This window comes from Pundamilia nyererei, unplaced genomic scaffold (assembly GCF_000239375.1).
Source record: "Pundamilia nyererei isolate P.nyererei 1_Seehausen unplaced genomic scaffold, PunNye1.0 scaffold00028, whole genome shotgun sequence".
In the NCBI taxonomy this organism is placed as follows: domain Eukaryota; kingdom Metazoa; phylum Chordata; class Actinopteri; order Cichliformes; family Cichlidae; genus Pundamilia; species Pundamilia nyererei.
This window is the reverse complement of record NW_005187429.1, coordinates 2,519,414-2,547,003: the sequence shown is the minus strand read 5'-3', so window position 1 is coordinate 2,547,003 and position 27,590 is coordinate 2,519,414. Positions and strand designations below refer to the sequence as shown.

Genomic DNA, 27,590 nt, shown 5'->3' with positions numbered 1-27,590 from the left:
ATGTTATTAGGAGCGTTTTAGGAAGGGATGCATTCAAAATGGTTTCAAAATGCAAAATTTTTTTATTTTACACCAAATACATAAATATGCAATATCGTGCTCACTCTGAGCATAACTGATTCCCCAGTAATTCCAATAATCCCTCGATCTCTGAGCCGTGCAGGTTATTTGTCATCGCAGCGAGCTGCAATTAGCACAGTCCAATAGAAGACTTAATTTAGAATACATTTCCATTTAATGTCTCTGTAGAGAGGTGATTTAAAAAGGTTCAGATGGTCTTTACGGGCGGCCTGTTAAACAGTACTCTTCCTGTGATTAAAGAAGTGCTTTAAATGTTCATATTTTATATTTTTATTTTAATTAATGTTAAAATTACTGTTATTAGCATTGGTGTAACATTTCCAAAAGATTATTTTTATTCCTGAGAAATCTGCAGATTGTTTTTCTTTGTTGATCCACAGTGGGGAAAAAATGGATTTTTACCATTTAGGGAAGCTTCCATTAAAAGAAAATTGATGTAGTGTTTTGTTTTGATTTTTTTTTTTTTTTTTTTTTTTACAATTTTTTGTATATTTTCTGCCTTTGTCAAAATTACAACCATGTAATGTTTCAGATGTATTCATTTTTTATTTTAGTTATTTATTTTACGGTTCTTGAATGATACATAACCGATGGAGACAAAGGGCAGAAAGGCGGGGAGATCTCCACAGGAGCTGCTATCAGGATGTATAACACATGTCCGTCTGTCTGTGTGTATGCGCGTCCAAAAGAGCATCAGTGCTTCTGCCGGGTGCAGTCCTCTCCTTCCTCCTGTGCTGAGGTTACTCTTGTTTCTTTGTGTTTTGCCTTTCATGTTTCTTTGGTTTTTTTCCTCTGGGCTGAAATGTGCCCAAGGCTCAGCAATATGCTGACGGCCACCCTCTGGAGTGGAGGAGCCTGGCTGACCTTCAAAAGGACGTTTCCTCGAAGGCAGCAAAGGGCTTTTTTGTAATTGGGGACAAAAATTGGCACCATTAAGCTGATAATATGATACGGCCGCTGATTGCCTCTAAAGAATGATGGCTTTTCATTAGGCAATGAATACCTCGTTGTAGTCGTCTCTTTATTTATGTGAGGTGTAAAAAGTTTCCTTGGATCATGCACAAAAACACATTTTGTGTTTTTCCCCTTCATCGTAAACAAAAACTGTTATTTTCTCCGAGTGCTGAGAATAACAGTTGAGGTTTGAAATTGTTTTCCAGCCGGCTCAGCTCAGCTGCTGCCGCCCCGCCACATACATCACATACCACAGACAGACAGACAGACGGGCTGGGTCCCGGTTGAGGGTGGGGGGTGGTGAAGGCTTAGTTGGTATAAGGTGGAGTGGGTGGGTTTGTGCGTATGTGTGTGTCAAAAAGAGTTACACACTCTAATATCCATCCCACCGCAAACCACTTTCACTCTTTTTTTATTAGAAGCACTCCTTTGCCCACCCACCGCTTGCAAAAACTCGCTCTCCATGCACATGTCAGCACGTCGGCGCGTGCAAAAAGTCTGCTCTCACAAACAGGCTGGCAGCGTTCGGCTGATGCACAAAAGATGCACAAACAAACAGTTAGATAAGCTGTTGGGACGACAGGAGCCAGAATAGCCCATTTTCTCCTGCTTCTCCCTAATGAGTGCCATAAAGAGCGCGAGGCATCAATATTTCAGCGCTCTCGTCAGGCGGCCGGAGATATTTCCCTTTGATGAGGCTCACCAGAGGTGTTTTGTTTTTTGCTCGCCTGCCGCTTCATCACATGTGAATTTTAGTTCAAAATAAGCCAAAAGATTCAAAGGACAGGACGCTAAAAATCTGGACCGCTGCTAAATGTTGTTGTTGGTACAATGGCTCTGAGTGAGTCAACCGCATCCTCAAAAAGTGCTGGGATTTCAGCTCAGTGTTGTTTCATAATGACTCGTGTCTGTTTTTGGAGCCTTTTAAATGTTTGGATTTTAATGAAGTATGTGAAAAATTTAGGAAATACAAATATTGATGAGGAGAACTTGATTTTTATAGAGTAGGGTTGGTTAAGGAGCACTTGTGTTTGGAAATGTGAAACAATTAAAAACGTTTGAAACAGCGTTATTATAAAGAATTATAATGACTTCATTACCAAAGCTTTGCTCATAATAAAATCATTTAAATCTGCTGTGCCTGTGGCTTCACGGCGGAGTGAATCTGTTGAGCTGAGCTTTTTGCTTCAGCATCATCGTGATTTGATTTCAGCTGAAACGCTGACATTTTAGCTCACACTGAGACAGCAGGATGTTGATGGAGTCGTTCCCTCTCCCTGCGGGTTTGGGTTAGGTCAGGCTAGTGCTGCAAACTGCAGTCGGGCAGACAAATGAGCTCTAAATTCCGTCTGCTGCTGCCTCGCCGTGGGAGTGTCCCACTGGGCTCGCAGACTGGGACAGTGCAGGCGTCGGGTTAGAGTTACACAGATATACAGCAGCTGCATGTGCCAGCTTACTTCAGGACATTTTTATCCATTCTTAGTTTATCCATTTGTCTCTCCTGTCGGTCTTGATGACTGTCTTTCTGTCTGTGTGTGCAATGTCAGCCTTTTACTGTGTTTACTTCTGCAGGCCTTTTCTGTTTTGGACTTCCTGTACAGTCTTATTGACCATGTGACCAGATGTGTATCTGAAATAAAGTGTAAAGCAAAAGTTAATCATGTCTGTGCTTATTTCTGCTCTCATTGCACAAGCCTGAAGCTGTGCCATCCGTGAATGAAACCCAGTGGGAAGCAAACACAGAAAAATTCACATGGCAGTTGGAAGTTTTTGGGAATTTGCTCCTTGCCCGGGGATGTTTTCATGTATATGGAAGTTTATAACTTTATTTCATAACTGCACAAGTTTCTGTCTCGTGTGTGTTACCCCGCCTACAAATTCGTGAGGGCCGATTAAAGATGGAGGGGACTCTGTGTGTGTGTGTGTGCAGGTGGATGAGCTATACGAGGCCTTCTGCATCCAGAGCCGTCTCAGAGAGGGTGCCATCCGGATGAAGCAGGCCTTTTCGTCCTCGCCCTCCACCAAAGGCACCAAAGAGAGTATCGCGGAGGTTAATCGTCGGTACAAGGAATACACCGAGGTACTCAGAGCTGTCAGCTGCAGACTCTTAGTCCTGTAAAGCGAATGGAGCTGTAAAAAGTAACTGTAATTGTAGGGTTACAATAATTATTATGACATTTAAACAGAGATATTTGCAGATTATATATAAACGCAGAACAGGGTGCATTAAACGTAGTCACGTCTGACAGCACCCACTCTAAGTATATGATACAGATTACTGCTTACAGGGATTTGTAAACACCAACCTGCAAAGCCAGATACTTACCTCTAAATCCCAATAACAAGCGCACCTGTCGCCACCTGTGCCGAGGGCTTAGACCCGCCCTCCCGTCTCCTCTGTAGTTTGGTGTTGACCGGCTTTGTCAGAGCCTGCAGAGATAACTTGATTACTGTTGTTGTTCTCGTTTTTGTGAGGGCCGTTTGTGTGATGAGTCTTATCTCTCTCGTTCCGTCCTCCAGAACATGAGCGCATTTGAGAGCGAACTGGAGAACCTGCTCGGGGAGTTTCATATCAAAATGAAAGGTGGGACGTGAATGATTTACATGAGAAGTTAATGCAAGTTTAGTCATTTACACACTGGGATTATTTAGAATCCAGATGTTTTGGTGATGATTTTATATCCATTGGAGCAAAAATCCTAAGATTTCTCACTCATGGACCAAGTTAGAAACCCTGAATCCCTGAAAAGTCATGACAAAAATATGCTTGACAGTTAAAAGCAGCTTGTCTCATTGTGCAATAATTCATTCTGAATAAGAAAGTGAGCTAACGTTGCTTAACTCATTGTAACCCCCCCTTCCCCCAAAATGATGTTTTTATCTCTCCTCTTTGTGCATAATATAAATATCTGTCACTTCTATCTGACAGGTTTGGCAGGATTTGCTCGACTCTGTCCTGGAGACCAATATGAGGCAAGTTTATTTTCTTTGCCCTAACTGCTGTCTCTTGGGTCTACTTTTAACAGGATTGAGACAGATAGACACAAGTGACTCTTTCAGCTGGAAACCGCTGTAATGATATTTATGTAGCAACAGCTTTGGCCATCTTTCAGTGAAACACCACTGTACACTCCACCCAGCTCCAAAGTTAGCACTTAGCTGGTTGGTTTAGTGAGACAAACAGTGAGCAGTTAAAAAAAAATTTGCTTATTAGTTCAGCCATTATAAAGTTATGTGGTTAAATTATTTTTTTTTTGCTCCTTCCTTTAGATCTTCATGCGTTACGGTCGCCAGCGGTGGAAGCTGAAGGGGAGGATTGAAGTAAACTCCAGGCAAAGCTGGGATGGAGACGAGATGGTCTTCATGCCCCTCATTACTGACCTTATTAACATCAAGGTCTGTACAAACCCAGATAGCCTCGTGTCTAACACGTTGCGCTGTGGCACTGAAATGAGAAACAAACATACGTTTGTGCCCATCAGGTGACGGAGCTGAAGGGTTTGGCCACACACATGCTGGTGGGCAGCGTCATCTGTGAGACCAAGGAGCTATTCACTGCCGTGCCTCAGGTGGTGGCTGTGGACGTCAACGACCTCGGGACCATCAAACTCAACCTGGAAGTCACATGGTAGTAAGTAGAAGCTCGCTGAATCTAACCGGTGTTGCACGAATTAGGGTACATAATGAGTTGGCAGCTGCCAGATGGTATCACTGCTGGGTAGCAGGATTGTTCAGAGGTAGTCCAGAACTATTTTAGTCTTGTTGCTGGACCGGCCATATGTTTGGAGCATCTACAACGGTTGTTAGTGTCACAGCATTAAAGTCGGGGTCTGCATGCCTTGTGGGGTCCTGCCATCTGCTGGTGAAACATCATAGTAACACCCACTTCATACTTTGTTTTTACACAACCGAGATGCCTTGCTGTGCACACCTGTGGTCAGAGGTCTCCAAACACAGCTCCAGTGCCAGCACCAAATGTTTCAGTACTGATTTTCAAAAAGGAGCACCTCATCAATGATGTTTTTACCAGCCCATGTTGAAAACCCATCATGAAATATTGTTGTTTACACTGCAACAGACCACCTCAGGAAGTGGCTTGAGTGACTGCATCACAGTGAATCTTTGTGGTTGTTTACACCACATTTTTAGGGCTGCCCATTTGTAGGTTTTTGAAACCAAATGTAAGCAGTGTCCTTAAGAGCTTTGTCTTTTTTTATCCTCCTCTCCAGCCCCTTCGACGTGGAGGACCTGACTCTGTCGTCTGGCAATGTGAGCAAAGCTGCAGCTCTCCAGAGACGAGTGTCCGTTTACAGCCAGGGCACACCGGAGACCCCCACCTTCCAGGACACCTCCTTTTTTGTGAGTCAAGCAAGTTGTTAGCATATTCTGTGATCCATAACAACTAACCCATGCACTGTCTGCACCGTGATGTAAATCATGCCCCATGTTATTTTTTCAGTTGATGCTTAAGCCGTGCAGGCACCACCCTTAAACTAACCCTCGCCCGTTTCCCTCCTTTTCTTTGTATATTCCCATTATACCCACACTCTGCCCCCATCTTGTATATCCTACATTTCACCCACCTGCCCTCAAATACCCAACACCCTGTCTTATTTCCCTGCCTTTACTGTGTAAAGAAGTGGCAGCCCTACCCCGTGGAGCGCCAGCGCTTCTCCTTCCTGCACATGCTCCGAGACACCCTGCTAGAGAAGCTAAGGCGCAGTCGTTCGTTTGGTGACCTGGCCTCACTGCGGCCAAGGCCCAAATCCAGTCTGGAGGTTTATGTGAGTGTGTTGTGGCCCCTGTGACCCTCCTAACCCGACTCTGTGTGCCCTCTTACCCCCACTGACATGATGGGGATGTAGTTCTCTGCTCTTGTGGACACACTTGGGTTCACCTTAAGGACTACAGAACGCCATGTGTGGCTCTTTGCACGTCTGTTTGCATGTTCGTTAAGCTGTTCCTATGTTTTCTGTTTATATTTACCTCACTGTTCAATTTGGGTTCAGATCTGATCACAAGTATAGTATCAGTATAGTGTGCCGTCGCTTTTTCTATCTTGGAAAACAAGAGGAGCTTTCTTCTGCACTTTTCTGTCCTTCATTCACTGATTTCAGCCAGATCTCAGTCCTTTATCTTGTTTGCAGCACAGATTTATTCTCCTGTCTCTATTTTCAGTCCACACTGCCCGACGATGTCTTCGAGAACGGCGGCTGCGGTGTGGCTGAGTGCAAGCGTCTGTCCTTCACCTTCTCTGATACGTCTGGTTCTACGCCCAGCCCCAGCCCTGCCCTGAGCTCCTACTCCCCGGGCCAGTCCAACCCTGAGATTACTGTAACTCCTCCGGAAACAGAACCATTACCTACGCAAATCTTTCCAACTAGGGAGGACTCCATCGCAGAGGAGCATTTAGTGGAGGAAGAGGAGGAGGAAGAGTACGAGGAGGATGGGGAGACGGGCAGTAGAGGAAGCAGGGGCAGCAGGAACAGTGCCAGCATTGCCAGCGATGAAGCCGAAGCGGCCGAAGACTCTGAGTGGGAGCGCACAGAGTCTCAGCGTAATTCTAGCTCCAACTGTGGTTCAGCTGCCCCGTCCTTGTGTTCAGATGGACAGCTGTCCGCAGTGGCTCCCGAGGATGTCTTCCTGGATCACGCCGATGAGCTGAAACCTGTGGAACTGGACACAGAGGAGGCGGGCAGCCTGACGAAGCAGCTCGTGAAGAGGCTGACTTCCTCAGAAATGATGCCGCCCAGTGGGAGCGCTGCTGAGGGTGAGGGAAGTCTGAGCTGGGCGGGAGAGGGAAGCAGGGCTTTCCTGGAGAGCAGCCTGGAGGAGGCCATCCACAGCCTGCTGACCAGATTAGAGTCGCTGACTCATCGCTGCAGAGAGCTGCAGGACCTGGAGCAGGAAGTGATGCGTCTGGAAGACCTACTGAAGGTAAACTCCGTCTCATTAACATCTACAGAACCTCTTGTGCACTAAAATTTTCAGAGAAACTGCCATCCTAGGGTTCATTTAAACTTTATTGTCTTGTTTTTATACTCTTTGGATGCCCATCATCCTGTCTTTTCCCCCCAGTGCCGTCTCCCGGGTCACAGGAGTCGATCCTCTAGCCTCAGTCTGACTGTGGAGAGTGCCCTGGAGAGCTTTGACTTCCTCAACACCTCTGACTTTGACGACGATGATACCGGAGACGATAACGCCGTCATCAGCATTCCCCCACAGAGGTCTCCGATCTTTGATGCAGATGGAGAGAGGATCGGGTGAGTGTAATATTTTGCATTGGCTAAAACATTCCAGTTTCATTTATTTATATATACACGTGCAGGTTTTTTTAAGGTCCCATACCAAAACTTTTGTGAGAACTTTGAAGTGCTTGGCAGCAAATGAAGAGTTTAATTCTTAGGATTCTTAGGACGACTGGACTTTTTAAAAACAAACTCACTACACGTACAGTCGGTGTGTTACCGCTGCCCCTCGGTGGTGACTCTTGTATGTTGCTGCTCAGGGCTCAGCATCCAGAAGCCAGAGGACACCTGAGCGAAGCCCTGACAGAGGACACCGGGGTGGGCAACAGTGTGGCAGGAAGCCCCCTCCCACTTACCACTGGAAATGAGAATCTGGACGTGGCTATTGTCATCCACCTTCAGTACTGCATTCACCTCATACAGGTAGAGCTCCTTCTGATAGTTGATATCATAATTACCATTCATCCTGCTTAAGTAAAACACCAGCTACCTTCTGGAAATTTTAGCATCTGACATGTTTTCATTTTTTCTTGGTAACATGGCAGATGTTGACCAGTGGGGTCAGTGTCTGGCAGCGTCGCAGTGTCCTCCTTAAATTGTCAGGACAGACCCAGCTGCTAGAGGAGTTAGCAGAGATCAGCGTGGACAAACTGGGAGCAATAACATCTGCTGCTGATGGTGGGTATCTAAACACGTAGACCAGATTTCCTCCATTTTTCCTTTCTTTTCTCATGCTTCACCCCTCCAAGGTTGGCTCTGTAGTTTTTGCATAATCTGGATACTTATCCCAGAGAACAACATACGTCTTATATTTTAAAGCAGCAAAACAAATCGTTATGGTGCATGAAGGAGGTTTGAGGGTTTGTGGTCTGACCTCGTGCTCTGCCCTGTTTTCCTCAGTCCTCCCGGGCCTTGTGGAGCGCCCCCAGCTGATGACTCTGTGGTCAGAGTGCAGCGGCTCTGAGGGACTTTTCCACACCACGCTGGACAGAGTGTTCAAACACATGAATCAGCGCTACACGGCGGTGCTGCAGGAGAACCGCCCACACGGCGCCGATACAGGTTCGCTCGTCCCTTCTTTGTTTCTGCAAGCAGACCACGGGTTATACTTAAAATTTCATCTTCAGTCAGGGCTTCAACTGACTCACGTATTCAGGGTGTAAACAGGTTTTAATGTGCTCCTGAGGGGGAAACGAGACATCTGCATTTAACTGAGAATATAATGCAGCTGATGAAAATGGATAGAAACAAACTGGTTTATGTTATGAAGTAAACTGTGACTGCAGGCTGTGTGAACACGGCATTGTGATTTTGTTTTCTTTGGTTTTTGTTGTATAGCTGAAACTAAATAATGTTATGCAGTTATCTTGGAACAATGCACTGATCTCTTCTCTTCTCTCCAGCGATTAGCATGGTAGTGGGTGAGATGGTGGACAGGAGCGACCTGCTGGCGGCACAGAGTCCTCCCGCTGCTGCGCTCTCTCAGGATGTCCTGACTGTGTTTCAGTTCTACAGCTACATCTTACAACATGAAGTCCAGGACATGGAGACGCACCTGCTGCACCTGGCTAGAGAGGGTGCGCAAAAGCTGTGATGCTTACATCATGACACGAATTCCTCTGTTGTTGGCTGCGTCCTGTAATAATCGAATTATTTTCTTAACCTAAGTCGCAAAATGAGGATACTTTGTGCAACATGGCATATACGGCCACCTGTGCAAGTCCAAGATTTCTCCAAGTTAATCCAAATATTAGAGCTAACATTTTGATGCTTTATCCACAACATGGGGAAGAGCAGCGTTTCATGATTTATGAGATGAATCCTCAGCAATTTGCAAATTCTGAGCTAAATCACCGTGACCTTTGCTTTCCACAATAATTAGTTAATGTGCTATAGGCTATAAATAAAATTGACGTGACTGCCAACAGTATTGATGCTATCATGCTAGTATCAATCCAATAGTAATACCAGCGTTTGCATCGATGTATCTGGATCGATCACCTCACCTCTAATCAGGATTTAGTAGAAAGGAAGTTTGTGTGTAGATGAGGCCTGTGAGTGTTACAGCTGGCCCTATCCTCGGTTTAATCTGCGTGTGTCTGCGTTGGCTTCCTCCTCAGAGGTGTTTGCAGAGGTCCTGTGCAGCGGAGACTATTCTCGCTGTCTCGCAGAACTGGAGGAGGTGCCTTTGTCATCTCTCTGGCCTGGAAGCAGAACCCTAAGGGCCCTGGCATCCCTCCTCACTGCAGAGGACCCTCAGGTCAACAAGGCAGCCGCCGACTACCTCTCTTCTGGAGCGTCAAACAAGCACTTCAGGACCAGGGTGAGTAATGCTCAAGAGAAAACTGTAGGCGCACCATTTCTGCCTTTTGAGCCACATTTTTAATGGTTGTTTGTGTGTCTGCAGGCAGTGGAGTGCTACACCCAGGCACTGTCGGAGGCTGGAGTACAGAGTCAGAGGGCAGCCTGCTCAGCTCTCAGCTGTCTGGAGGTCAGTAGTTGTTTACTAAACTGTGCAAACAGCAGTTTTATGCAATAAAGAGAAACATGTCCTTTGGATTTTTACATTTTTGTCTTGTTTGTGTGCGCAGGCAGTCGAGAGCATCAGAGCAGTGGTAGCGCTGTGCGATTCAGCCGACGAAGAGCTGCGTCACGTGGCCATAGAAACCCTGCTCACGTTCGGTGCGTAACAAATCCACTGCATTTTATACACAACTGCCATGAGGTCATTTGCACACTATAGTGCTATTAAGATGTGTTTAATTGCAGTGTTGACTGTAAATTCCAAGAAAAACACGTTTTCTCTTGCTTGTTTTCTGGGGCAGATGTTTGAGCTTCAACACTTTCTCTGCAGACGCTTTAAAATCTTACATTGAAGGCAACTTTTCTCAAACGCCGAGGGTTTTAACTCAGCATGCAGACTCTTATATTTTCTTTTGTCAATTTGTTACGTCCTTCCGTTGCCTTCTTTCTGCCATAATCTTGATTGTGGGGAAACGAATGCTGCCATCTGAGAAGTAGGTGGTCATTACTAACAGAAGCTACTTTTAGCTGCTCCTTCACCACAAGAGATCGCCTCAGCAGGCAACGCTGCACGTTTGGTTTGGCAAAGCCCTTCCTGACGCAAATTCAAACCAGCGACCTTTCATTTGCCAAGTGATTTATTCTCACTAATATTTTTAGAAGATTCTGTTGCTCCTTCTGGCCTTCGTCCAAAGTTTCATTCTTAACCCTTGTCAACCAGTTTTACCCGATTCCCAGCAAAATATGCTGGCATCTTGCTGGAGACACCAGTAAGTTCAGCGCCGAGTTTGATGCCATTTCAGTGAACATTGTGTGAAACAGTCTTTGTGAAAGTTAGACAATCTGTGACAGTCCCACACACACTTAGTGAATGTATCTGTAAAACTGTCCTCTCTGCAAAACATTCACTTTTTAACTAACTGCGCATGAGGCGTTTGTGTACCATCAGTAAATTGTAGCTTTTCCCCGTTCTCCCCTTCAGTAGTTACGTGAAAGGTGACTATGGACACATTATTTCTAATAATCTCTTTTTGCTGCTTGCAGGTGAGGAGGGGCGCCTGGCGTACGAGCAGCTGGACACTGTGCCGGGGGAGATGATCCGTCTGGGCACACGGCGAGGAAACACCGTCACCACTGCCTTCTGAGCCATCACTGAAAAGATAAAAGGACTGCACCCGGACCTCCGAGGACAGCACTTGCCTCCTTAGCTCAACCCACACAGCACACCTCACAGGGCCGTTAACGACTAATCTGTTCATCGATCTGCTTTCTAGCAACAACAAACGTTTTCACTTAAACTGCAGTTAATCACTGTTACTCACTGCCTCCTGAAAGGAAGTAACACCAAACAAGTTGTCTTAACCACAAGGACACACAACCTAGACCCCTCCTGACGCACGCTTACACTCCTCCTCCTCACCCTGCTGTCTGAGCCAGGCACACACCGGTCACGTTAAGTTGAATTGAAAAGCACAAATTTTGACTGGACACAAAGCGGCTGAGAGCTGCTCCAAAGACTGTGGAAATCAAGCAGCGGGTCTTCACCCTCCTGTCAAAAAGGCTTCCGAGAACACCCGTCTCACGCACTCTCTGAATAATCTCAAGTTTTACAGATTTATTGTACCACGCAATATACTATGATCTTTGTATAATCACTGTTAACATGCGTTCACCTAGATTAGAAGTGCTTTCTGACGCGTTCGGAAGACCTGCACTGTTGTAAGGCGTGTAAATACGGCTTAGTTTACACGTGATACACGTGGTTGTGTTTAAGACGTAATTTTCAGGGATCCTCGTGTGGTTGAAAGACCTGTGTGTTTTTTTTGCAGGGAGGAACATTAATAAGATGAGGTCACAGCGGTCCAGGGGAGACGGGGGTTTAGCACAGTGCCCAGTGTTCACTCACGCAGCAGTTTGCGTCTGAGATTTCTCCTACTTGCAGTTTAACAAGTGCAATTTTTTCTGTACATATGTGATTTTTTTTTCTTTTTTTTTTTGCACCTGGCTGACACGTGAAGCCCATTTGATGTCGTCAGCTTTTGACCTTTTGAGCCTCGTTGGGGCTGAGCTGGCACATTACACAAATACTCTTTGTAAATGTATGTTTTGTTTGTTTTTCCTACAAGGTCAGGAGCCAGTCGAGGGCAATAAACTAGGCAGAGGACCTCATGAAAATGCACTTTCTTGGCAGTTGTGCAGAGAGGATCAGTTGAGGCAGCACGCGAGCTGATAGCAGGATAAGACATTAAGCTTTTGGCCTTTTCTGCCACACTTTGGGTCTGCTCCATGCGAACGGTTTAATGGGAACACTGACCCAGGGGAGGCATCTATCTCCAGCTTTTCTCATTGTAACTGTACTACTGAGTCTGGTGCTGCTGCACAGTGACAAAACTTAGAAGCTCACACATCATATATTTATTATTTACTCCTTGTTATTCTAATATTCTGTCAAGTTATTTTGTATTAGAGCAGACCACATTGTTATGTAAATGATTGTATATTTATGCTCTACTTTCAGGTCTGGTATTTGAATTAATGTCTTTTGTTTAAAAAGGCCTCTGTGTTTTTACCATACGACTCGTGTTTGATTATAATTGGAGTTTATTTTCAATTTAATTATATTAGATTGTTATTTTGGAGAATATTAAGATTTGCTAATAGTAATTATAGATTTTGTTTTCCCTAAAAGGTCCCCAAACTAACGGGGCATTTATATGATAGAGATGTTACTTTATTAAGTAGATTTACTATAACCAAAGGAAAAATCTTGGGATTTTAAAACGGTCTTTTAATAAGAGCTCATCCAGGAGAATGTATTTTCAATACAGCGTGTACATTTGGACCAGAACCCTCAGACTTATCTTTGGAAGCACAAAAAGGAAAAAAAGGCAAACCCGTAATATGAGGATCTCGTTACATCTGGTTGTAACTGCACAATCCAAAAGCCATATTAAAAAGCAAGCGGTTAGTATTTTTATGAAAGGTATTCTTTTTGTAATATAATCTGTAAATGCGTGAAGTTGATACTAAAAGTTGTTTCTTTTTTACTTTCATGCAGCCTTTTGCAAAACGTGGTCCAAATTTAAATTCCTTTTCGAGATGTGAACAGCATTACAGTATTTTGGTCCAGTAACTCACTCTGTGTCTAATTTTCTCTCTTCACAAACTCGCTGTTGACCTGTTTAACAAGTTAATTGGTGGACTGTTCAGTTCCTTAGCACCGTATATAATACAAGGTGGCGAAATGTGCACGTTTAATTTAGAGGTTTTAATAATAACTGCTGAAACTGAACTTCATCCATCTTCTTGGTCAATAGCTTCAGTACTGATTCATGTGGTTGCACACTGCTCTTCTCCGTCGTGGTTCCTCTGCTCATTAAGAAGTTGCAATAAAGTTTATTTTTGCATAATTAAAAACTGGATTTCTCTTTCCCCACACGGAGTCCATCCATTCTCTTCTGCTTATCCTTGTCAGGGTCGTGAGGGGGCTGGAGCCCATTCAGTCTTAAATAGAATGTTTTGTTTTTTTAAGTCCTACTGCTGTTTTAAATTAATACTAATGAGTATATGCAAATCCATACGTAATCTGACTGTTACAACTACACAGCAGCTAGATTTTATACGGAAAAGTGGGCATACAAGCTTAACACACCACAAAAAAAAAAAAAAAGTTTTAGTTGAGTGTAGATTTGACCATTTTATGCTGTTAAGACATGACACCCCATATGGAAAAGATATAAAAATCTTATAAAGTTTGTATCTGTCTTGTGTGAAACTTGTATGAAAAGCATGAGTGAAAACGGATAAGATCCCTTGAAAAATTATAATGAAACTTGTATGTTTTGGATACTTACTAAAACAATAAGTAATGAGAACGTGGCCACTTTCATGAGTAATCACATAAGTTTGCCATTTCTTTTCCATATGGGACAGCCTAAGCCAGCGATGTCAAACTCATTTTACATTGTGAGCCACATACAGCATACTCTGATCCTAAATGGGCCGGAGCACCAGTGCAAGTCAGTTTTTCCTTCCATAGCACAGTAACAAAGACATCTCTAGTTGAGGTCATTTGTGTGTCACTTTGCTGTAGTATGACAGGCTATCGAGGTGGTCTTTCAGTGAGAAAAGCTGCAACGCTTCTCAAAATACAGATAAAAGTTCAAGAGTTATCCCAACACCACCAAGTGGACCGATTGGAGTCTTTGGCAGAGCCAAGTCTTACCCCTGGGCATATGTTTGAAACCCCCTGGTCTAAGCTTATCCTCAAACAAGCTTAGGGTATACTGCAAACACTGCAGCATAAAGGTTGCACAAACGCTCTTGCCAAATTAGCAGCACATTCGAGTGTTCTTACTTCAAGTCTACTCTGCGAGTGAATGATACCTTTAAACCGACAAAACAAATATTACATTTCACATCAGTGTGAGGAGAGCAGAAACCCCCCCCCCCAGCATACCCATTTACAATTTTCTCATTTCCGTAGCAACTTCACCCTTTAGGTTCAGCAAGAACTACAAGCTTCAATAAGTGTCAAGATTTAAAATATAAAGTTTATTTACACCAACTTCAAAATTTTACAGTGAGGCAACATTTCAGGGCCATGCTCTTTGCCACATCTGGCAGTAAATAACTGACCAACAGTGCACATTTAACTTATCACAACAGGGAAAAACAGGTGTTCAAGTAAAATTTGTAAACACTGTTGCTCAACAGGAGCCACAAGACAAATCAAGTGCCAAAAGAAGCACGTTGGACAAGCATTTTAGTTTCACCTGGCCAAGGTAAACTTCTTTTAGACTAATGGTTGTGGACACCCTGACATGGAAGTCTTTCAGGTGCCAGCAGCTTAGTTCACATCTGTACTTGTCTTACTATGACACATCAAGGGGTCGTCTGTTAAAGGAAACCTTCACTGGCTTAGTTTCTTAAGACCCTTAAAAACTTGAGAAAGCAATGATGAAAAATATATTTTAAAAAAAAATTGCAGGCTGAATTTAGAGTACATGCACATCTTTAAAGCTCATCTCCTTCAAACGAAGTACTCGTTGCAGTCAAAGCTTACTCAGGTCAAAATGTCAAAGTCATGCAGTATTAGTTCTGGAGTCCTGAGGGTCCTGGTTCTTCATCATCCGATAGCTCTTCTGCAGAGCCGTAACTGTAGTGTGGATCGTTTTCACTCTGATCTGCCAAGTCGTCGCCTTCATGTTCAGCCTCATCTTCATCAAAGGCAATCCCTCTGAGCTCATCCAGATTGTCAGGAGATTTCCCAGTCAGTCTCTAAAAAGAGAGTACACCAAGTTTAATTTACCAACAGACCCATCTGTGCAGTCCTGTCCAGTTTATCCATGCAGCTCTCCACCTGGTTAAGTACTCTGCTCAGGGAATTTGGGTTTAGCTCAAAAGGCTGAAATTTTTACCACCAAGTTACTACTTTGTGCCCACTGATTAAACAGAATGAGAGTCCAAAATTGTAATTGCAATGCTGCAGCAAGTAGCCAGATTTGTAAAACTTGATCAGACGCATATCGTGTTAAGATTTAATTATGCAAAGCATCTCTAGACAGGATGGGCAGTTTATTTTCCCCGAGTGGAAAAAAGAAGACACTGAAACCGTTGAGGCTGCACCAATAAACTGAACTCCAATCTGTTTAAAGTTTGTTTAGCCATACATTTTAAGCTTCCTGGTGCATCCCTCCAGTTCCACTTTCTCAAAACTGTCCACAGTAATGTTGATACACAACTGATAACATTAACAGATATAGTTTTTCGCCACAACTCAATGTGCAGTCAAATTTTAATACTTACCTCAATCATGTCAGCCATGTACTGGACATGTTGAGCGAGCTCCTGCAGCTCTTCATTTTCACTCTGAAGCTTCGTTAGCTGCTCATCTCTGGCCTCTATGCTTTTGTGGAGCTGAAACAACAAATGCAAACACCAAGTTAAGACAACCTCCTACACATGGGAGGTCTAAACCAGAAAACTGCTTCACGTTAATACACTGTACAGGCAATCTAGCCAAACAATTTAGGAGTTACAGAAATTGTGAAGTAGTGAATGCAGAAAAATGCCAGCATCAGCACCTTTTATATAGAGGAGAATTCAGTGAGCTTCAGAGCTACTCAAGTGCCAGCTGGTCAGTAGCCAAAGGTCAAGCGTGTCAGTGGGAGCGTGGGAACAGCTCAGTTTGCAGCTAAACATTAGCAGAATCTCAGTGATTAACTCACCTTCTCATTCTCCTGTAGAACATTGTACAGTGCTTTCCGTCGCTCCTCTGCTACCTCTTTCCAGTAGGTGGAAGGTGGAGTTTCTACAACAGCAGCAGAGGGTTTAGATCAGAATTTGAGATAAAGTGAAAATTTGTGACCATCTAGCGCACCGTGCTGCCTTCTCTACCTTTGACCATGAGCTCATATGCTTCTTTGGACATGCCATCTATTAACCCATCAGCTGCTTCTGTTTGAGTGGATTTGACTTCCATCTTGACCCTCTTTGATCCTCTGATTTGCTCAGCCGTCCAATTCTTCCGCTTTGGACCAACCTTTCCGGCCTAAAAAACAAATCATTTCCAAAATTTAGGCTTGAAAGATGCAATTTTCATGAGTGATTCAACATCTACAAGTCTTAATCTTATGCAAGCCAATTTGGACAGCTACTACAAACCTTAGCTGACCTCCCCAGGTCTGAGTTAACCTGACGAACTTGCAGGGTTTGCCTGGCAGGTCCCATAGTCTTTTGAGAAGGTGTGAGAAGGCTCTGAAAGGCATCCAACACAAGTAACCGTTACTGTATATCTGATTAGATTACAACATGCTAACAAAACAGAAGGTAGACTCCCCCTCCCCCTGATTAGCCTTTAGAAACTAAAGATTGAGTCACATGGGAAAGTAGCAGAACCCATGTTCTCATTCTCAAAGCTTCTATTCAGCAAGGATTAGCATCACTTCACAAGCTTTACTTTAGTTACACTGTCACCAGGAGAAAGGGCATAAGTGAGGTGCCAGCACAGCAATGCCATGTGCAACAGACCTACAGGTGTGCAAAGCGCGGGTAGGGCACAAATTCTTAACAGCCGTGGGAAAGTCTCTCCAATGATCATTACAGAGCAGCCAGAAAACATAATTTGTTAATGTTTGGCCACAGCTTCACAAGACTGCTGGGGTGTTTTGTATAATGGGTGATTAAGTTGTGAGTGGGCCTTTTCCTTAAGGAACAGCAAAGTAGAAACCAAAACAAATGTAATTTTGTTTAAGTGTAAGCAATAAGACAGAGCTGCTCAGCAATATGATGAATTTAAATACCACTTTACAGGAAATACCACATTTAAGTGTCTTTCCACACAACCCAACCCTGAAGTGTCCTTTAGGACTGACCTTCAAGCCACTTACAGTAGATGGCTTTGTTCTGTTGAGACTACATGTCCAGAGACTGCTGCAGCTGGATTATACATGTTAATATAAAAGAATTAAGATAACAATAAATGGAAGAGGCAATCTTGGCCTTCTATATTTACATGGAAGTTTTTGGTTTTGGAGTTTAAATAAAAATACTGACCCTCACCCGAAAAAAATAATTTCATGAGAATCTCTCTAAAATGATACCAGTCACCCAAGAAAGGTAGTATAGGAGATATTTGAGCACTACTAGGGAAATAATTACCACCAATGTTTACACTTGAAAGACAAAATGACGAAACAACTTAAAAGTCTTTGTACTTACCTTTATGTTCTCATTGGACTTCTGGTGGCCCTGCTTTACTTTTCCACTGACGTTCATTTTTTTTCTCGAAACCTGAGCCAGGACAAGTAGTAGACAAAGAAAGCTTGATTTTTAATTAGCAAAAATTATATTTAAAAAAAAAATTAAACCTCTAGCTGTCTAGCTTACCATTGACTAGTGATTCTACCCACTTAGAAACGCTACTCTATAAGGAAAGGATCATATGGTCTAAGTTTCCTCACTTTTAAAATAAGCCATGGTAAGAAGGCCTCGAGTCAGCTGGATCTTAAGGAAAAACAATCAGCCACGTTTAAAGAAGGCAAATTAGCCGACGTGAACGATACTTAATATGATATAACTGTAGATAAAAAAAAATAAATTAATTAAAAACATTACCAGAACTTACCCTGCCTGCTTTTTCTTAACCTCGGTTTCCCGTTCGCTCGACTCTTCTCCGATACTCCCGCGCCAGAGGCTTAAATACGCCCACTCCGTCACGTGAGCAAGAGGCCAGTGAGGCGCATGCTCACAAAGAATTATTTTTTTTGCACCGTTGTTTTTTTCCCCTCGTGCGGTCACATGTCAAGGCACGTCATATCTTTGTAGTTGACTGTGCAGCCATTTTGGGGGAGGCTGTAGACCGTCTAGCTTGTATGTGCCATTATTAGCTACCTAAAAAAAACACGCAAACAAAGAAACCAAACGGAAAAAACGTTGGACGACACGTCGTTAAATATGGGCCCGCCGGGAGACAGAAAACTCCACATGTCGACTGAAAGAACGGAGGACTTGAGCTGGATTGTCGATTTATCTTGACATGGCATGCGGCAGGGCGAGCCGGAGGTTGTGACGACTGAAGAAAAGGAGAGAAAGAAAACAAGCGCAGCAAACACCTTGAAACTTCAGACGTGGAAAGCGGGGGGTTGATTTTTTTTGTTTAGCTAACAATTATTTCGCCATTCAACTGCTGTCGTTGATTGGCTATAATTGATTCCCCTGGGCTGATTCTGTTTTTTGTCGATGAAGTAGTTAACAAGGCACGACTGAAGCGCATTACATTTAGCGAAAATGGTGTAAACGGTTAGTGAGTGAAGCCCGCTGGTTTCTTAGCCTCAAACAGCACTGGCAGTCACATTGAGCCGAGGAGGTGGGGGAAATGTAAACGCGTTTAAAGATGACTGTACGCTAAGCTAGGTGATCACACTTAGGCCTCAATTAAGCCAATCAGTCAGATGATAAGATGTAGCTATATCGCTGGCTCACTACTAGTTAGTGTCGGAAGTGAATGCCTAGATTAGCCTGCTAGCTCACCTTAGCTAGTGTGCTAAAAATACGCCCACATCATGACTATCGGCAGTGGCAGCAACGACACAGGCTCTGGGCCAAATGAGTGGCAGTAAAAGTCACGGAAATGTCAAGTTACTTTCGCAGTAGTCTTCGATGTTACCCGGTGCCAATATCTCCTGGCATCTGTGTTTACCTGCCATCTTCGTCTGTATCCCCAGTCCGTCTATAACACGCACATAACAGTGTCTGCACGGAAGCAAAAAGACAGCCATGGATGAGGGACTTTGAAATGACCCAAACGATAGAATATTTGTCTGCTTGCTGTAGTCCACAATCTCAATTGCAGAAAACTAGCGATATGGGTTTTTGCAGCAGCGCTTTCTGCTGATTTCAGTACCATCTATAGGAGGGAAAAGTTGAGTCATTTGAGTTGCTGTTTTAATTTAAATCTTTGTTGTAATCCCTCCATGGCAGGTTGAAAAACGAAGCTCACGGTCCTTGAAAGTCATGTCTTAAAACATGGATTTCTGATCAAGCATAAAGGAGATGTAGTCTTAGCTTGTCGACCATTCCCCCCCTCCTCAACACTGCCCTTTTTTTAACAAAACAATCGAAATGACTTAGTTTTGTTTAAGATTTTTATGACCTTTTAAGTTCCTAGTTGGTATACTGAGGATTTAGCCTAGAGTTTTGATGCGTTGTTTCTGCAAAGGGTAGCCAGCTCCATCCTTTATCAAACAGAAAGTAGAGAGTTTAGCCAAAATATACTGCAGAAGAGGAGAAGACACTACCATCGAATTCCAACCATGGGGGACCCAACTTCACGCAGAAATCAAACACGAAATCGACTTCGAGCTCAACTTCGGAAGAAAAGGGAATCTTTGGCTGATCAGTTTGACTTCAAGATTTATATAGCCTTCGTTTTCAAAGAAAAGGTTTGCCAGCACTACAGATCCACTCATGTTTGTTCCTCATTGTACAACCAAAGCAATGCCTTAAAATATCCCCCCTCCAATTTTTTTCATTACAGAAGAAGAAGTCAGCACTTTTTGAGGTAGCCGAAGTTGTGCCAGTGATGACCAACAACTATGAAGAAAATATCCTACGAGGTGTGCGCGATTCCAGCTACTCTCTCGAGAGTTCAATAGAGCTCCTGCAAAAAGACGTTGTGCAACTACACGCACCCCGATACCAGTCAATGCGAAGGGTGAGACACGATACCATTTGAAAGGAGGAGTGTATGGAAAAGTAAACATTTTGTGTCATGTTAGCTGTCTGTGTTTTTACAGGATGTGATAGGCTGCACTCAGGAAATGGATTTTATCCTATGGCCACGCAACGATATTGAGAAGATCGTCTGTCTGCTGTTCTCCAGATGGAAGGGGGCCGATGATGAACCCTTTAGGCCTGTTCAGGTCAGTCCTTATCACCTTAGGTTTGGTCAGAACTATAGAAAGTTAAAAATATCATCTTTGTGTACACTCTATTTTTTTAAATCATCTTCACAGTGTAGCAATTTTAAATAGTAAAAAAAAAAGCATCTTATCAGCAAATTCAATTTTGCAGCCAGTTTCCCAGATATGTATGAAGTTCAGTCCTCAACTAACACGAAACACTGCGAGTTTGTAGCCTGAGATTAGGCTTAATCTGTGTCTGGGAAACTGAGACTTTACATAACAAAACTTTGTCCTTAGTTCTTAAGTCTGTCTTATTTACAGGCCAAGTTTGAATTTCATCATGGAGACTACGAGAAGCAGTGCATGCATGCTTTGGGTCGTAAAGACAAGGCTGGAATGGTCATGAACAACCCAACTCAGTCTGTATTTCTCTTCATGGATAGACAGCACTTACAGGTATGTCGCATCACTGAAAATAAAATGTAATTCTCCTAAAAAGAGGAGGAAAAAACCCTGAAATGGTCTTGTTAACACACTTTATCACAAATGTTGTCCACATTCTTTCAGACTCCTAAAACCAAGGCCACAGTTTTCAAGTTGTGCAGCCTCTGCCTGTACTTGCCCCAGGACCAGCTGACCTGCTGGGGTGTGGGAGACATCGAGGATCACCTCCGCCCTTATATGCCTGATTAAGGCTTCTTGCTCCACCCAGCCACACGGAGGGGGAATGAAAAAGAGAAAAAAAAAAAAGCCTTTTTCCCTTCCTCTTGCCTAAGCCTTCAGAAGCAAATTGATGTACTCATCTCCATCCTTTTTTCCCTTTAAGATGTGAACTTATGCTTGGATCTCCTTTTTTGTTTCTACTCGTTCTACCTTCCCTGACCTGAATCTGATTGAGTTCCCATCCTTCATTTTTTTTTCTGCCTCATGCTCCCAATGTGCCCCCACCCCTCTTCTCCCTACCATTTTTGGATTTATCCCTCACCTTTTTTTCCACTTCCTCCTCATTCCCTGCTTCTCACTCACCTATTTTTGTTCATTTGAACCTGCACGAACATTGATTTTGAGTGGTTGGTTGTTCTCTTGGAGCTGCACTGTCAACAGCACCGGTCATTGAAGGAACTCTTTATGTTGCATCAGAACAGGAACAAACAATACACAGGTCATCATGGTGGTTCTCACATGGACGCGTTTTATATCCTTGTTGTCATAAGAAATGATTGTTAAAGCTTGTAATGTCACGCAGGTGTCTAGAACAACTTTATGCAGTCTTGTGACCGAGGACAGGTGTGGAGAGGTGTTTAAACACCCGTGTAAGCAAAGAGATAATGAGATGAACAGTATCTGTCAAATCATATGGTGTAGGTATCGCTTCTTTTAAACAGCCTTAGTTATTTTGCTGGACTTTCAAAGATGGTTTGGTGTCATTTGCTTTCCTCTGAAACATGCTAGGCAAGCCTTCGCTAAAACCTTGAGTGACTTGAAAGGTGTTATACACACAAAGTTGGTTAACGTTGAGGGTCATGTTCACTGTTCAAGCACTATTCCATTGAGCTACTGAAATGATGTTTTTATGTTTGTTTTATTGGGGATGTGGGTTGGTGAGTAACTGAAATGGCGACATTTATTGTTTAACATACCTAACAAAAGTTGCTGAAAGCTAATTCTCTTATTTTTATTTGACCTACTAAAAGTTAGATGATTTGCCACCATGCTCCTCAAATTAAATTGGGTTTTGCAGGCTTGCTTGTCAAAGAATATTACGCACATATAATTTTGCTCCTTGTTGATTCAGTGTGTTCACTTTAAAAGGATGTAAGGCGTGTAACTTCTGGAGTTTTTTTTCTGTTGGTTCTCAAATCAATACTGCTGAGCATATCCCAATACAGTGCAAATTCTGAAAGCATCACTCTTTGTCCATTTTCTTTTATTGCATGCGCACAAATCATTGATACAGTCTTTCAATGACAAGGGGCTCTGATCATACAATAACCACTGGTGTCAATTTAAGTTATTGGCAAATATTTAACAGCAAGTAACCACCAGCTCGTAGCCCAAGCGTTGTGACACCCACCACTGAAGTACTGATTACAAACTTATTTACAGACAGAGAGAAGCTGTTTACATCGTCACTCTTGCTTTGACACTACAGACAGATACAGAGTGGAGAAGTTTCAGCTGCTGCCAAGATGTTTGGTGTGTCTTCCTTGTGCGATGATCTTCCCTGTAACCTTGTTGGTGAGGTCCACTGTGGCAAACGCCAGACTCCGTCCCTGTTTCAGAACCTGAGCGGTGATGAGAACATCTTCTCCCATCTTGGCAGCGTTCATGTACCTATGACACAGTGACAGCTTTTGTAGTTTATCGGGGAAATTATCAGCCAGATTAGGAAAGCCTGCAGGAGGTTAAGTTTAATCCTGTGAGGTGTAACTTAACCCTCAGTGCGCTAAGCTGAGTATGTTATTTCTGACTTTCAACATTTATCCTTTAGTCTTGGCAATAAGTAAATAAAGCTACTTTCAGCTGCTCCCTGCATTAACACATCGGATGAAACCCCAAAGGGATTTGTCTCCTGGGATCAAGCCAGGGACCATTTTCTTACTGGGCAATTCTGTAAACCAAAGCAAATAAAAATTCTAATCAACAAGGGGGAAAAAACTACCGGTGTATATATATTTTAAAGTACTTTTCTTTCAAATGTGGGGTCATGACTCATCACTCTTCATGACTTTGACCTCACAGAGAGGCCGAACACTACAGTTTAAGTGGTATTAAATATCCTCATTTCTGAGTGCAAAGCTCTTCCTATTCTGGCTGCTCCCTTCAGGAGTCGCCATCTTTCTCCATGTCGTCCTATCCCTAGCATCACACCAACCCTCTGCATCATCCCCTTTATGCTTGTTCCTCTTCTGCAGTTCTAGCTAGATGCTGAAATACAGTGACCACAGCTTATTAAGAAAAAACACAGTTCTGAATGTCACCTTAACCCCCTGAGTATAGTGCTATAAATGATACGCAGGTAATATTTTTTTTTCCTTTTTCATCTTGTTGTGTGCGATAAGCCCAGCTGATGGATACACCAGTAGGACTGTCTTGTATGTGTTACTATTCCTTTAATTTAGGTTCAAATTGGTTTGCTGTTTGAAGGTGCACAGCGATGAGAAATAAAAACTTAATGTGTTAAACATAAAGGAACAAGCCTGTTATATTTGTGTGAAAATGCTAAAACCATTTCAGCCTCTCCAAACCACTCAACCTGACCTGTCCCTAGCCCTGGTCACTCCACAAACTGGTGTCTATCCTGAGCACAGATAAATGGAATAAAGATAGTAAAGTAATTTTGGACTAAGTGTTCACATTTACCCATTTATGAGGAAAACAAAAATAGTATAATGTACAAAAGGTGACAGATAATAGTAAAAATATTTAGTTTTTGCATGAAAATAACCCTACACGAGCACAAGTCTGGTTGGTGGCTGGGTCCGTGTTGTAGGACCCTGTGAAGGTTCATTTTCCATATTTCAATTGAACCTTGAACCCTGCTTGCTACTTTTTACAGGCAGATCTGCCTTATGCCAGAGTTTTGAGGGGTAGAACCTGTTCCCAGAAAGGCTTACAATAGTTATGGACTCACGTTATATTCATATCCACGCTGACCCCCGGTGCCCCCCTCTCACTGTGCATGATAGCCATGGTGGAGACGATATCAACCAGTGTGGCTGTTAGCCCGCCGTGCAGCGTCCCTCCCCGGTTTGTGTGCTCTTCTTCTACCCGCATCTCACACACCACTTTACCGGGGCTGGCAGACAAAATGTCCACCTGAAGAAAACACAGAGTTGTTTTTATGTCAGCGCAACAATACAGACACGATCCGGCTTTTTTCTGCGCTAAAACCAAAAACTAATTGGCACAAACTGTCCATATTTACCTTGCTAAGTACCCTGTCGAAGCCTGGGCTATCCACCATAGCTCTCATTACATGTTTTAGGGAATTTAAAGTAAGCGAAGCCATTGTTAACGACACGGTGTGTGTGTGTGTGTGTGTGTTTAACACCTTTTCATACAGCCAATGTCAAAGTTCTGTTTATCTTAAACCGCCGGAAACTGTGGCGTGCCGCAAAAGGGTCCGGGTGAAACTTTAACTGGCCAGCCACAGTAAAGAAGGTAAACAGCGCCGCGTGCGTATAAAATTTTAATGCTAATAGTTTTTTTCCAAGCCTTCTTTTAGTTAAATATTTTTTATAATAAAAAGTATATTTTAATGGTATGGAGTCTTATGAAATGGTATATCAACCCTAAAAAGTCTTATTTAAAGCTTCAATTTATCCGAATTAGAAACTGTTTAGCAAGTTCACCCGGACGTATTTCATGGGTACACTTTAGAGAACTTGCAGAGAGAAAAGATGGGCTAATGTTTGGTTTTAATTCTTTATTTCAGATGTACTTGTGCAAAACTGGTGTCTAATAAAGATGGCTTCTACCTCGGAGTCGGACACACCGTCAGTTTCTAACTTGGAGGAAAAAAGAAGCCGCCTCTGTGACGAGTTTGCAGCCATAGCGGGAACTGAAAGCGCCGTGGCTCAGTGCTACCTGGCTGAGAATGACTGGGAGATGGAGGTACATACACCAGCTCAGTGTAACTCTGGTGTTGTAGCCGGAGTCCAAATGGGCACTTTTAAAAGCACTCAGCACAGCTGCGGGTTATTTTACTGATTAAATGAGAGGCTGTAGCTAAAAACATTACATTGATGCTGATGCTGGAATACGGATGTATATACAGCCAAGTCCTGATATATTTTTTTATTTTTTAGTCCTGTGATAAGCAGCACATTCCTGTTTCTTTTCCTTCAGAGAGCCTTGAACTCATTCTTTGAGGCAGACATGGAGAGAGTGTTTGATGTTGAGGAGCTTCCAGAGAAAGACACCACCCCCAAAGCTAAGAGGCAGAAGGTTGAAGATGCCCCTGCTGCAAACTGGTGAGTCTGCTGTCTTTTCTGTGTATGGTGACGTTTACTTATGACTGTTCATTTTAGCCAAACTGTCTGTGGAAACATTTGCAGCATAGATTTGACTGCAGACAGTCCTGCTACCACACGGAAACCTTCAGAAGAAGATGATGGTAAACTGTCCATGATCACCTGGAACGTGGACGGACTTGATACGGACAACATTGCAGAGCGTGCCAGAGGCCTGTGTTCATATTTAGTCTTGTAAGCATGTGCTACAGTTGTTGCACAGTTTTAGGCATCATTTGGAGGAAATTTTACATTTTGCTCAAAGTTCTATATATTTGATAGTTAATGTAAGTAAAGTAATTGTTTTTACTTTCATTGTTTGTTGTTGTTTTTTTGTTTGTTTTATAGATACACTCCTGACGTGGTGTTCCTGCAGGAGCTCATTCCCCCTTATGTCCAGTACTTGAAGAAACGGGCTGTCAGCTACCTGATGATTGAAGGTACAGTATGTTAGATACAGTTAGGCAAAGCACTCATGTGAACGATAAAATGGTTATTAATGGCTGAATGCAGTTGAACTGCTTTGGTTTCCCTCACTGTCGCATGAGCAGAGCCATTAGAGACATTTGTAGATATTAGTGACATCTGTGTTCTTCTTTCACTGCTTTTATAAATTCTGACTGTTGTACTAATATGGGGATTATACTTCTGCGGGAACTGTGACAGGAAGCTCATTTTAAGCCCACGAGGTAACCGTCTGCATAACCTAACGTGGATCTCCAGAGAAATGTAACTGCACATCGGGTCAACACTGAGTTGATTGGCATGGAAGGTTGCAGAGTAGGAGTAAAAGGGGTGTCTCATGGTAATTTTAGGGCTTTTATTGACTTGTACAGTTAAGACATTTTAGTCTTCAGCACCACTTATTAAAACATTCAAGTCAGAGTGTATATGTTTATTTGAGTCTGTAAGCATACTTTTGACTCTGTGTGGATTAGAGAAAATCTCAAATGAATTCAGACTTTCAATTTTTTTTCACTCATTAAAGATGTAAGCTTTACAATCATTGCACACTGGAAATAGGACAGTTCAAAGAAGTCATTAAAAGCGCCCATATTACCACGACATTGATACATACAATGACTAAATGTAAACTGACCACAACCGTTAAGTATCTGTGTACACATACAGTTTGCACATGATATTGATACTTATGTGTATCAGCATACCTTGACTAAAGATTTGATGTGAAGGGGAACCAAAGCTTAAGAGTCTCCATCTTCCTCTTGACTTGTGTTGACCAGGTGGTGAGGAAGGTTACTTCACAGGGATGTTGCTGAAAAAGTCACGAGTCAAATTTGTGGAGAGTGAGATAGTAGCTTATCCCACCACTCAGATGATGAGGAACCTGCTTGTTGCTCAGGTGTGTGCAAAATCATCTCTGATATTTTCTTCATGTGCATAAGTTCTGCGGAACGGGATACTTAGGACCATTTTCCTTTCCAAAAATCAGGTGATCGTCAACAGCCAGAAGCTGTGCCTGATGACATCCCACTTTGAGAGCTGTAAGGGACATGCTGCAGAGCGGATGAAACAGCTGCATGTGGTGATGCAGAGGATGTCAGAGGCACCTGATGATGTCACCGTTGTGTTTGGGGGAGACACAAACCTGAGGGATGCGGAGGTCAGACGCTGCTCCTTCCACTCACATACAGCTAGTAAACTTGTAACAAGAAATCACAGTAACTCTTTTCTCTGGACCCGTCTCAGGTGACCAAGGTGGGCCTGCCTGCAACTGTCTGTGATGTGTGGGAGCGACTGGGCAAACAGGAGCACTGCCGCTACACGTGGGATACTAAAGCCAACAACAACAAAACTGTTCCGTATGTCAGTCGCTGCCGCTTTGACAGAATCTACTTCCGCTCGGCTACCAAGGATGGAGTCCCTCGTCTGGCCCCTGATCACATGGCCTTGGTGGGGCTGGAGAAGCTGGACTGTGGCCGCTACACTAGTGATCACTGGGGAATCTACTGCACCTTCACAGCTGAATAGAACTACACAAAACAACCAAAAACATGACAGTTAAGCATTTTATTTTAGATCAGCTGCTCTTTAAATGACAGTAATGCTATGCAGGAAGATGTTCTTATTGCCTGTAAATGATTCACCTTATTTTAATCAGTTTTATACTCTAATGGGTGTCTGCTTAAGTGTTTTATGTGGTTAAAATGACAAATTAAAAAAATGAAAACTACCAATAAATTACAATGTCTTTGTTTTATTATACACTTGCACTGATTGGGGGGGAGAGTCCATTAACAGAAGTCTGACAGCTCTTCAGCTTTTAACCTTGTTACATGATCTTCCTCAGTGGATGGAGTTGGGACTGAAAAACACCACACACAGCATGAGAAACCCTACTG

The 27,590-nt window shown here is 43.1% G+C and overlaps 5 protein-coding genes across 12 annotated transcripts in view; 3 read left to right on the top strand and 2 right to left on the bottom strand.

The window, feature by feature from the left end:
• Positions 1-13,236, top strand: part of ripor2 (RHO family interacting cell polarization regulator 2) — a 67,903-nt gene extending 54,667 nt beyond the window's left edge. For 3 of the 4 annotated variants that reach the window (XM_005728443.1, XM_005728442.1, XM_005728444.2), the window contains exons 7-23: positions 2,966-3,115; positions 3,556-3,619; positions 3,965-4,008; positions 4,306-4,431; positions 4,518-4,666; positions 5,265-5,394; positions 5,673-5,819; positions 6,214-6,972; positions 7,114-7,298; positions 7,544-7,706; positions 7,829-7,961; positions 8,184-8,345; positions 8,687-8,860; positions 9,404-9,606; positions 9,691-9,774; positions 9,875-9,965; positions 10,851-13,236. In XM_005728443.1, coding sequence (XP_005728500.1) covers positions 2,966-3,115; positions 3,556-3,619; positions 3,965-4,008; positions 4,306-4,431; positions 4,518-4,666; positions 5,265-5,394; positions 5,673-5,819; positions 6,214-6,972; positions 7,114-7,298; positions 7,544-7,706; positions 7,829-7,961; positions 8,184-8,345; positions 8,687-8,860; positions 9,404-9,606; positions 9,691-9,774; positions 9,875-9,965; positions 10,851-10,951 — 2,865 coding nt within the window. In that variant the 3' untranslated portion in view covers positions 10,952-13,236. The remainder of the gene's footprint in view (positions 1-2,965; positions 3,116-3,555; positions 3,620-3,964; positions 4,009-4,305; positions 4,432-4,517; positions 4,667-5,264; positions 5,395-5,672; positions 5,820-6,213; positions 6,973-7,113; positions 7,299-7,543; positions 7,707-7,828; positions 7,962-8,183; positions 8,346-8,686; positions 8,861-9,403; positions 9,607-9,690; positions 9,775-9,874; positions 9,966-10,850) is intronic. The other variant, XM_005728445.1, reaches the window with a different exon arrangement.
• A 1,103-nt stretch (positions 13,237-14,339) lies between these two features.
• On the bottom strand, positions 14,340-18,019 carry gmnn (geminin DNA replication inhibitor). The gene is made up of 7 exons (XM_005728430.1): positions 17,935-18,019; positions 17,529-17,600; positions 16,473-16,565; positions 16,206-16,359; positions 16,037-16,119; positions 15,615-15,725; positions 14,340-15,086 (listed from the first exon to the last, which is right to left on the bottom strand). The coding sequence occupies exons 2-7, from the start codon at positions 17,583-17,585 to the stop codon at positions 14,901-14,903; spliced, it is 684 nt and encodes a 227-aa protein (XP_005728487.1). The 5' UTR covers positions 17,586-17,600; positions 17,935-18,019; the 3' UTR covers positions 14,340-14,900.
• Positions 18,020-18,088: 69 nt separating this feature from the next.
• cunh6orf62 (chromosome unknown C6orf62 homolog) lies at positions 18,089-22,118 on the top strand. Its single transcript, XM_005728431.2, has 5 exons — positions 18,089-19,750; positions 19,846-20,022; positions 20,105-20,230; positions 20,534-20,668; positions 20,780-22,118. The coding sequence occupies exons 1-5, from the start codon at positions 19,622-19,624 to the stop codon at positions 20,903-20,905; spliced, it is 693 nt and encodes a 230-aa protein (XP_005728488.1). The 5' UTR covers positions 18,089-19,621; the 3' UTR covers positions 20,906-22,118.
• A 4-nt stretch (positions 22,119-22,122) lies between these two features.
• acot13 (acyl-CoA thioesterase 13) lies at positions 22,123-24,249 on the bottom strand. Its single transcript, XM_005728433.1, has 3 exons — positions 24,141-24,249; positions 23,847-24,031; positions 22,123-22,546 (listed from the first exon to the last, which is right to left on the bottom strand). The coding sequence occupies exons 1-3, from the start codon at positions 24,222-24,224 to the stop codon at positions 22,387-22,389; spliced, it is 429 nt and encodes a 142-aa protein (XP_005728490.1). The 5' UTR covers positions 24,225-24,249; the 3' UTR covers positions 22,123-22,386.
• The window catches only part of LOC102195294 (tyrosyl-DNA phosphodiesterase 2-like), a 3,623-nt gene continuing 282 nt past the window's right edge, over positions 24,250-27,590 (top strand). Inside the window, exons 1-8 of one of the 5 annotated variants that reach the window (XM_013909644.1) lie at positions 24,250-24,376; positions 24,651-24,829; positions 25,064-25,188; positions 25,246-25,422; positions 25,576-25,667; positions 26,472-26,590; positions 26,681-26,851; positions 26,938-27,421. In XM_013909644.1, coding sequence (XP_013765098.1) covers positions 24,683-24,829; positions 25,064-25,188; positions 25,246-25,422; positions 25,576-25,667; positions 26,472-26,590; positions 26,681-26,851; positions 26,938-27,219 — 1,113 coding nt within the window. In that variant the 5' untranslated portion in view covers positions 24,250-24,376; positions 24,651-24,682 and the 3' untranslated portion in view covers positions 27,220-27,421. The other 4 variants (XM_013909645.1, XM_013909646.1, XM_013909643.1 and 1 more) reach the window with 4 other exon arrangements.